General features: G+C 36.5%; 3 protein-coding genes across 3 annotated transcripts; all 3 read left to right on the top strand.

The window, feature by feature from the left end:
- The first annotated feature begins 100 nt into the window (after positions 1–100).
- Tsp_03088 (transcription termination factor 1) lies at positions 101–1,093 on the top strand. Its single transcript, XM_003379379.1, has one exon. It carries the CDS (start codon positions 101–103, stop codon positions 1,091–1,093), a length of 993 nt encoding a protein of 330 aa, XP_003379427.1.
- Positions 1,094–2,101: 1,008 nt separating this feature from the next.
- On the top strand, positions 2,102–6,963 carry Tsp_03087 (conserved hypothetical protein). Its single transcript, XM_003379378.1, has 6 exons — positions 2,102–2,997; positions 3,406–3,585; positions 3,874–4,154; positions 5,542–5,767; positions 5,876–6,633; positions 6,689–6,963. Exons 1-6 carry the CDS (start codon positions 2,102–2,104, stop codon positions 6,961–6,963), a joined length of 2,616 nt encoding a protein of 871 aa, XP_003379426.1.
- Positions 6,964–7,819: 856 nt separating this feature from the next.
- Positions 7,820–10,844, top strand: Tsp_03086 (hypothetical protein). The gene is made up of 16 exons (XM_003379377.1): positions 7,820–7,828; positions 7,869–8,039; positions 8,095–8,163; positions 8,214–8,498; positions 8,569–8,774; positions 8,835–8,887; positions 8,935–9,065; positions 9,126–9,224; positions 9,284–9,366; positions 9,423–9,533; positions 9,702–9,810; positions 9,870–9,998; positions 10,071–10,142; positions 10,207–10,431; positions 10,559–10,657; positions 10,710–10,844. The coding sequence occupies exons 1-16, from the start codon at positions 7,820–7,822 to the stop codon at positions 10,842–10,844; spliced, it is 1,986 nt and encodes a 661-aa protein (XP_003379425.1).
- The last annotated feature ends 55 nt before the right edge of the window (positions 10,845–10,899 follow it).

The raw sequence follows: 10,899 nt of genomic DNA, 5'->3' as shown, positions 1-10,899 counted from the left end.
GAAGCAAGCAACAGCCATCATCGTAACGAATTTGTTTTGATTTGAAATTTATGTTTAAAGCTTGTTGCTTGCGTTTGCAACTACTGCAGGTGATAAAACGATGGCTGACGGTGAGTCGAACGCAACTGCTGAACAAGCATTCCAGTTGAGAAAATGGGCTATCTGGTTCAAATTACCAATCGGTGCAGTCAACGCTTGTTTGAATCTGATCGGCACGTTGGCGTTGGCTTGGAACCGCAAACTGCGCTCCAACAACACGTTCATCTTCATTGCATACTCGTCGGCCAGTTTCGTGGTTACTGGTGTCGGGGCAATCGTCGATTCCACTATCAGTCTGAGCGATGGAATGTCTGGCCCCAACAGAAGCGGGTTCGTTTTAACTGAACTGAGCTGCTTCCAGCAGAGGTTTGTTCGAGAGCTTGGATCGTACATGGTGACGACCGGCTTCCTGCTGACCGCTGTCGACAGATTCGTGGCCGTATTCACGCCTCATTTTTACAGGCAACACTACAACAAACTTGCAACAACTGTCGGATTAATCACGCTGGCCATGCTTTTCAGTGTGGGCATGCTTTCGGTGCGCTATTTGACGCTGGTCGACGAAACAATTGTCCAATGTTCAGTAATTTCACAAGGGAGCGATGTGACTTTGAAATTCGAAATAAGTCTGGTGTTGTCACTGCACGCGGTCACGTTGCTCTTTTGCATCTCGTTGATGCTACGCATACACTACAGTCGAATGAATCGAGTGCAGAGTGGTATGGAAATGCGCCACCGCAAACGTCGACGCATACTGACTACGTTGTGCATCAGCTGCGCTTCATACACGGCTACTTTGGTTACCGGTACCGTGCTCGAAGAAATTTCCTTGGCACAAAGTGATCTCATCACAGGCATTTTTTATGGCAATTTTGTAGTGCTGGTGGATTTCAGCGGTTTGATCAGCTTTTGCGTTTTCTACACCACATCTGCAGAATACAGATTATCAGTGAAGCGACTTATTAGAAAATGTTTCAACTTGTGTGGCCATCAACAACATTCGAACAATCAAATATCTATCACAGTTGTTGGCTCGTCTTTGGCAAAAGATTAATTTTTTTTCAGGTAATTTTAATTTTTCTTTTCAAATCCACTCACAATTGCACTTATGTTACAATAATGAGAAAATAAAATTTAGCTTCTAAACACTTTATCAATCACTTATCAATCGAAGTGATATCGCAATCAGTTTAAAACTCATTGCCAAAAGGTGAACATAATGCTTCTGCAAAATGTCAACATTACTCAAGTAAACGATAAATTGTTATTTCCTGTTGAAATATTGTGGAAAATTATTCTCCTCTCACGGCGGAAGGTGTAAAATGTACGCATAAATTTAATTGAGTATTCAATAATATTTTCCCATTCAAGCACAAAACGTCGCTTATAATAAACCCCGCTAATGCGTAATGAATTATTATTATTATTAAAATTTATTCTTTCTAACAATTAATTAATGGCGCTTAAAAATCACCAATTCCTCCATTATAGGCTTCTCTCGACTGGAATAATCAATGAAAAAGCATAAAAATCATAACAGCATTAACAAGTAATGAAACGTAAAAGTTGAAACCAATATGTTTCAATAATAGTCATACTCTACATGACTATTAATAATTGGAGAAATTTTTTTCACTGCCACTTCAAGTGAAGCAAGAAATTTAATTAAAATAAACATTTAAATAAGGGAAAAATTACTGTTTCGTCAACAATATAAATTTTTCATTCACAATTAAGAATGTATAATTTTAATTTTTCGCCGCTAACTAAGTACACAAATATTTCAAAGTTATCAATTTGAAAAGGAAACTGACTGCATGTCTATTTCTAATATATCCATGGAAACACGAAAAACAAACAGCAAATGATTGCAATTCTACTACTGTTTTAGCGACACATTTCATTTCCATATATCAAGCAGCATATGCACAAGCATGAATCGTGAGAAAATTTTTTTTTCAGAAATGAAAATTTTCGACAAGTGACTGACTGACTGAGTTGGAAAGTGAGAAAAAGTTAAGAAAGGAAAATAAGAAGAAAAGCATCAATGTCTCGTTTGTGCATGGCTGTTATCAATGAAGAATCGAATGAAACCTATTGGGACAATGCAACTTGTTCACAACTGTTCAAAATGCCTAGTCAAGCATCATTGATCATCATCCTCACAAGTTTGGTGGTAACCATCGTAATTGGCATCAGTACGACGCTAGTGAATTTCATCAGCTGCATCACAATTTTCAAAGATATTCAAAGTGACAACGACAATGCAGAGGTGTGCAATATATACCTGACGATCACATTCATGATCAAAGGTCTGGGCGTGGTCTACACCAGCGTGGCAACATTGCTTTCATACACCCGCCAACGCAACCCGGCCATCTCCAGCGTTGAATGCTTTTGGCAACTTTTCCCAATCAGATTGTGCAACTGCATTCTGGAGAATATTTTTTTCGTCGTCGCCTCCCACTGGCACACGTCCGTATTCACGCCAACTTTGCTAACAACCAAAATATCGACAATGTTGAACATAATGCAACCAATCTGTGTGCTCGTGATCACCGCATTTGTAACTTATGTGCGCAGTTTGTGCGTCGACGATTATATGATGCCGCTGTGTCACATGCTTAGCTTAGTGATTACACAAAAGCAAATTCGTTCACTTTCCCAATTTCCAGCTTTGGTTTGTTTCACCTTTCTAATTGATCTGCTGATTGTCTATTGGATTATTTCCAGCAGATATTCGAATTCCCAATCAAATGAACAAAGTACCACAATGCATACGGTGCCACCCAAGGCCAAAGATCCGTTCTACTACATCATTTTCGGTACGTTTGGTGTCTACTGTTTTGCCGTTTGTTTCGGTGAATTGATCAACAATTACTCGCCCATAGTCGACGTTGCCGAAAGCCCGCTTTGGTATAATTCATTCGATGTGTTTTTCCATTTAGAAGGACTGGCGTATTTTATTCTTCTTTTTCAACTGAATCAACAATTTCAGCAAAATGTTAAAATCCTATTCACATCAATCAAGCATACTTTACGACATTTACCTGATAAAATAAAAATAAAAATAAAATATTAATAATGAAGAATTGAAAAAAAAACATTCTACAATCAAGCATAAAAAAGGAAAGAGTGACTTTTCATTTGTAACTGTCTTCAGTGGAATTCATTTGAAGAGAATCAATTTTACGATGAATATTCCCCTTGCATAATAATTGTCCATTGTCTTACTTTTTCATTATGAGCAAATAAAAATCAATACTATTTTACAGCGTTTCGATGAACTAATTTTCACATTAAACTATATTAGCACATCACAGCACCGTCAAAAAAATATGCAATCGCATCTTATAATATTTGCAGTTCAAATCGAACTTCAGAACTATTTGAACACTCGTTGCAATTAACCTCGTTCAATAAGATTCAATCAACTTTTCCGATAGCATCTGACACTGTTTGTCATTTGGCAAATTTACTGCTTGCTTTTATTGTTCATTTTATGCACCAAACTGTAACTATTTACCAACCATTCTCCATGCAGAGGTCAGACAATTTGGTCCCAATTTCAAATTGCAAATATTTCACTTTCTTATTCAACCGTACAGTATAATATTTGCAATTATTCAAATTTTGCCCCTTTTACAGCAAATTGTCCACTTTGTGAAACACATCAAAGAGTAATATGTAGAAGAAATGGAAACCAATGTTTTTTTTCTTTTATCATTAAATAAGATAAACTAAACTGCTTTATTTTGAATGGATATTTTAAAAATTTAAAATAAAGAAAAATTAACATAAGATAGAGAAGAAAAAATATTAACAATTTCCTAGTGGTCATCAATTGTGGTGGACAAAAACATCTGACAGAAAAGGTCGTGACCAATTCGTCTCTAGCACGCCGAACACTGGAGCCAAAAGTGTAGAAGAAATATGGGGAAAGGTCAAATTCTTCACCAAATGCCAAGCTGGCACAAAAGTGAAAACGTGCTCAACAGAGCGCACACTAGCTGCCAAAGAAGTCACCAACAGCACGCGCATCCCTCTCACGCTGCCTCTACCTCTCTTCCCGAAGCTGACCAAAGCGAAAACCATGCTCACTCCGGCTAACCATGGTAAGCGAAATTTTACAAAGTATTTATAATTGAACTATTTCAATATTCAAATTTCTTATAAATACAATTTAAAATTAAGGAAACAACAACAACAACAACAACAACAACAACTAGACAAAACTTTAACTTGAAAATCAAAATCACACTGCTAATAATGGTTGAGTTGAAATTTTAAAAAAAGCAAACAAATTAATTACTTCAAGCCGTTGCTTTTAATGAAAATATTTTATCATATAATAAACTGATTTTGAGATTATCTTCTTTTTGTTTCTTGTTTTCAATCACCGTAAATATTGCCAGATTTGCTTGCAGAACAATTTGCAACAAATCAACTATTTTACACTGATATTGTGCAAAATAAGATGGATATAAATTTAAAAGTTGAAATTCAATTTAAAGAAAAATGTTGTGCTATTTTCAACAAAGACTAGAAATTGCAAATCTCATATGCATATGTAGAATCTATATACATAAAGAAAAGTTTTTTGTATAAATAAAAGAAAAATTACCATGGAAAAACGTCGATGTCATAATTATCAATGTCAAAGTTTATTTATCTGTGCTGTCATCAGCGAATGGGCATGGTGACATTCACCCCGAACATGCCGCCGCATAAAACGGAAAGTTTACATGACTGCAACAGTGAACATGTGAGTGACCCCGCATTCTTTGCGGCTAATAATATAGAGAAATTTGAATCTAGCTAATAATGATAAAAAAAAATTCAATGCACAACAAAACGTTGTACTGAAAATTCCACCTTTAAATTGCTTTGCTGTCTCATCAAATTTACCCAATCCGCTAAACTGACTTTGCATTGGATAAAAGTGGAATACAAAAAATTATTCGTTGATAATTAAATTAAATCTACAACAAATTTTTTCGCAACAGCTTAATTTGAAAAGCCATTCTATTCCAAATTTCATTTGACAAGTTTTTTTGATAGAATATGTGAAATTTTCCATGCCTGTTCTAAAATGGAATAACATTTCTTATGAATGAAACAACTTCCAACACTTCAAAACCCTTCGATGAATTGTTGAAATTGAAATACTGTTTACGCTGCTGAAAATGAGAGAAGATGCTTTTTTTTCTAAAAATATTTGTCTACATTAAAATGGACCACTTGGAAGATTGTACCGAAAGATGCTTTGCATTGTATCGGAAAATCGATGACCTTAGTTACTTGTAAACAGCGCGAAAATACAGTCAACGCGTCCTATTGCATGCAAGATGAAAATTATTCAACGCCCATGCAAAGAAAAAAAAGGAAAAAAGCAAACAAATAAACAAATAAACAAAGGAAATTGAAAAATAAAAACAATAAAAATGAATGAAACTACTTACTTTGTTTGAAGATGCTTTTTAACAAGACAGTGTTGTTCAGAGATGATGCAGAAAGTGCCAGTTGGCTATCCGCTTCAGAGAAGACTTTCGATGACCAACGAGTTGAATCAATTCGTTGCCGCTTGCCCGACATCAGAACCCCAAGCAGGGCAAATACAGCTAGCGCGTCGTACATCTGCAGTGAGTGAGATGTCACCCATGCGACATTACAAGTCCAAATCGTTGGTCAACGGCGTCCAGGCTGAGTGGATTTCGTCTGAACAAAAGTAAGCAAATTAATGAATATCAGAATTATTGAACAGCATCATCTCTCTTTCAACAAGGTACACACCATTTCGTGGTGGCGTCGATTGCAAGCGAAATAAAGGTTCCAGCGTTGACTGTCACTCGCTCAACCTGGCAAAGCAACGCCCACACGAGAACAACCAAGATTTCGGCCAGAACGGTGGAGATCAAGCAGACGATGGAGGACGAACCACGCCAAATAGCCTGGCCGCGGCATGGCGCAATTCCTACACCATGCACAGGTCGAATGTCGATTTGAGTGGCGCTGATTTGAATCCACCAGCTTCAAAGTCGACATCCAACAACACCCAAACCAGACGCTTACCGCTGAGTCTTCCTCAACAGCAGGCCGCTTATCCGGCTCAATTCCAAGCACCGATGGCAGCAGTTGCGTACGATCCGAGCGCAGTGCCGTTGCCATATGCTCCAACGATTCCACCTTGGGCCGCCTATGCGTACACGCCCACGGCTCAACAGTGGATGATGACCATGCCTGCGTGCAATGGAAAATCACCGACGACGACAAATTTCGAACAAAAAATACCACAAGCCACAATTCAACCCAACAACACCAACAGCGCTGGCAAGCCGCAAGTGAAAAAAATGCTCCGCATCATCAGCGTCATCCACATGCTGCTTGGTTCAACTATTTCGCTGCTTGGAATATTGAGAAAAGTATTCGCCACTCACATGGCCACTGGAGTCGAGTGTCTCGTTGGAATATACGTTTTAATTGTCGGCATTATCGCTCTCAGTGGACTGAAACGTCAAAACAACTGCCTTTTGTTGGCAAGTTTCGTCATGGCTACATTGCAGTGTGTATTTTTGCTTTTTCCCATTTTCGCTGGTAAATTTAAATTAGACGCTTCAAATTTTTCAGTTTACTCCATTTATAATTTTAGCAACCCAGTCGCTCAATCATTTCGCCGGTACGGCGTTAGGGTCGCCAATGAAAGAAACGGTCGACATCCTCATGGTGGTTCTCTCTGTCCTCCAGCTAACCGCCGCTGGCGTTTTCCTAGCATACGCTTGCAGCTTAATCTCAACGCCACTGAAGCAATCGTCACATGACGAAGAAAAGTCAACAAAATGTGAACAACAACAGAAGCAACAACAATCTGCAGACCAACAAACAACGGCCAACGGTGTGGTCAGTCAACCCCAAAACGTGCAATGATATAAATCGAACCGGCCTTTATTTGGTTTTGTTAATTTCTTCCACACGCCGTTCCATTTCTATATCAGAATTTCCTTTTTGAAACAATTTCGGCGCGGTGCATCTTCTTCTGATTTCAGGATGAAATTACAAGCAATAAAAAGACGTGATGACTTTCTCTCCCTTTCTGACCAGTGTTTTCACCCACGCAGGCAACAGTCATTAGTAAATTTAAATATTATGCTTACCTGAATTTGTTATTCTTTTGGAATACTTCCATTTGATATTCCATTGCTCATTTCTCATTCTGCAAATGTAAAAGCTGAATGCAGCTTTGGCAATAGTATGAAAACGTTCGAAACAGTTGGCAAAAATTTACAGTCGTTTCAAAACATTCGCAGATTACAGTAAACAGCAAATCAAGATTTAACAATTTATAATTTACATTAATTAATTAAAAAATTGCTTTTTGTTAGAAAATTTAGTTAAATTACAAATATAATTTTGTTCTGAGAGGATCTGAAAAGTGAAAAGTTGCTTGATAATAAATTTTTAATTTATCATTACTGCCATATTAAATATTTTGACGTAACAATACGGATACTATGAAAGTTGATATTTTTCAATTCCCCAAAACAAAAAGCATTAAACTAGTAATTTTTGAAAGTTAACCTTGCATTTATTTTAAATTTACAGTATGCAGAAACAAGAGCAATTTTTATATCATTTGTCCTTCTTTGTTCATGGTCTGGTTGTGTGGTTAATTGTAGTCGTGAATAGAATTTTATGGTTTATTGTTCAATAAACTATAAAAACTTGTTTGAATAAATAAAACTTCACTTGGTAGGTTCATACTTTTAACAAAATATTGCAATATATGTTCAAGGTAAATTGCCTAGTTTATTTTATTTTATTTAAAAGTGAAGAAAACTTTTCACAATATAAATATAATTTTCAATGTAAAAACAAAAGAGGCAAACACGAGTGCTTTCAGACATGATTTGAGCAACTGTGATATTTTTCTCATCATGTCGACTGAAGTTGCTGCTGAAACATTGCAAGGAAATTATAAAAGAGTTGCCGAAGAATATATGAAAGTTAGCCGGCTTGCGTTGTTGTTTTTAAGTTGAAGTTAATATAATTTCATTTCAGCTGCGCGCTCAAGTTCCAATATTAAAGCAAGCAGTTGTTGATGGGGAAGTGAAATTTTCCGAAGTGATGGTATGCATGATTATCAGAAAAAATTTCAACACTGTAACGAAATTTTGTAGCAAAAATTGCATGCAAAAGATGCTCAAATTTTTCAACTGGAATCCGAATTGAGTAGTTTAAAGTTGAACAATTCGCATCTGATCAAACGAATTGAACGGTTGCAAAATGAGTTCGGCAATACCGTACCCACGTCTGGACTGTTGAAGATTCGGGCCAGCTTTCGTCAGAAGACAAACCAAGCCAAATCTGTCACCAGCGACGCGTGGTATTTGGAACAGCGAACTCAAGTTCTTGAAGAAGAACTTCGCTGCAAGCTTGTCGAAAATGAACAGTTGCATCGCAAGGTAGAGCTTGTTGGTGTTCATTTTTGATTTTCCATTTTAATAATGATTTCTTGGTCACGTTTTTCTACAGATTCACGAACTGGAAGATGTTCATGAGCACGAACTTTACGGTTTGTCAGAAAAATTGAATTCCATTCAACGTCAGGCTGAATTATATCAAAATGAATTGGCCATTGTACACGAAACGCGCCTGGCAGCGACGCAAAAATCTGTTGAACAACAAAAAAGCATTATTGTTACCGAGCTTAAAGAAGATGGTTCAAATTTAGCTTCAATGTAAATGTTGTACAGTGAACAAAGAAAGTTTGCTCTAACAAATTGTTTGCATTTTTATAGTTCCTCTAATTGTTCTACCGGTGAAAAAAATGGCAATTCCAAAGCAGACTCTGGTAATAATTTCAAATTTGAATTTCTGTACTTGTCCATTTTTATTTAGAAAATTTTCCCACAGCACTTGTTGAAATGTTCAACGCGCTAAAAGACTTGGCTAGTGCGCATTCGGATTTATTTACATGTTACGAATCTCGAAGTCGTTTTCTTGCCAAAAATTGTAATCTCAGTCAGGAAGTAATCTAGAAAATTACCGAACATACACTTTTGAAACAACATATGCTCTGATTTATATAGTTGGTTACTGTATGCTTGAAAGGGCGCCCAATCTGTCAACGATTACTCGAAGTTGCTAGACTCAAAGCAGTTGAACCACCTTTGAATACTAATAGTTTGGTATGTGTTTTTTTAAAAAAAATCTTCAATAAAAAGTTCTGTTGATTGTTCAATTTTAGCAGAGGATCCATTTCGAACCAATAATCAGCATTCTGCGTGATTATTCAGATTTTCTCAATCATACAAGGATTATGGCTCGTTGGTAAATGAGCAGTGGAAATTTTATCTCTTAATTGTAAATATATTTTATTTATATAGTATTTTAAACGAATGCACAGCCGATTGGTGTAATGATGAACTTCGATTAGCTAATGAAAACGTCGCTGAACGACTGGACCAATATTTCGACAGCGCTCAGCAACTGCTCAGGTTAATTGTTGACGATGAACTTGCTTCCAACAGTTGTTTTCATACAGCAGTGTCACTTTTGCAACGGCTAATTCAATCGGCAAATTGTAAATAATGTTGGTTGTTGTTTTCATTTTTGTTATTTCAAATTACTTTCTTCTCTACTTCAGTATTACAACAGTCTTACAGTACGAAAGTGGAGCATGAGAAAAATTTGCAACATTTGAATTCAACATCTTTAGGATCCAACGTGAAAGTGCTCAGTTCGTTGGATTTGATTTACGACGCATCACAGCGTGTAAGAATAGCATTATTGAAACAGAGTTACAGAAAACTTTTTTTTAATCAATTCTTTAGATGCTGTCCGTTCTGAACAGCTTGAAAACATTACTGGTCGAAAAGCAGGCAGCCGTTCAGGACAGCGGAATAGAGCAGAGAGAATTTACTCCTGCCATCGAGTTGAACAATTCACGTGTAACTGACAAAGTATAAGACAAAGCTGTAGATAGATGGCAAACTTTTCAGCATCATAATTGCATAAATGTATATCATTTATAGATGGCTTTAGATTTGTTAAGTAGTGATACACCATTTTTGGATAGTGAAAGTGACCAGATGATATTCAGCGAGGTTATTGCGCAGTTTATATTCAACAGAAAAACAAGCATTTTTCTAATGTTTTTTTTCTGTTCAGATGAGTGCGTTAAGAGAAAATATGTTGGAAATTCAAAATGAAAACGTTTGTCTAAAATCGGAAAATGAATTACTACGAACAAAGTTAATGTTACATTCATCAGCTGACAAAACAGAAATATGCAATGATTATGATTTGATTCGAAAAAGCTATCAATCACAAATTGACAATTTGCTTGCCAGTACTCACACTGCGGAGAGCAAAGCAACTTATTTTCACCGAGAGGTAAGTATCGCTTGTAGAAGGTGAATAGGCATATATATATATATATATATATATATATATATATATATATTTCTCTTATAAATGTTATCAATTAAATCATTTATTTTCTCTTTCTTTGCTTATATAGTGCCGAAATTTGATAAGCACTTTGCACGCGCTTAGTGCACAAAAGTTGGCTCTGGACGATACAGTGAAGGCAATGAAGGGTCAAATGGCACATCTTATGGTAAACAGAATAATGAGAAAAATATGAATATTGTTCTTTGTTTTCTGTTCAGGATGAATTGGAAACAACCAGACTGGGATATGAAGGCCAACTCAGCTCTTTGAGCGAGCACATGGCACAAATGAACCTGCGTCTGACTGCTCAGGCAGATGAAATTGAGATACTTCGACGTGGAAAGAAGAAATGAGACAATTTATTTCATACATTGCAAAAGATTATTACTTACTGAATTTGAAAATATC

The sequence above is a fragment of the Trichinella spiralis genome (assembly GCF_000181795.1).
Source record: "Trichinella spiralis strain ISS 195 chromosome Unknown Scfld2, whole genome shotgun sequence".
Classification (NCBI taxonomy): Eukaryota; Metazoa; Nematoda; class Enoplea; order Trichinellida; family Trichinellidae; genus Trichinella; species Trichinella spiralis.
The sequence above is the reverse complement of the archived record's forward strand: the minus strand, read 5'-3'. Positions and strand labels throughout refer to the sequence as shown.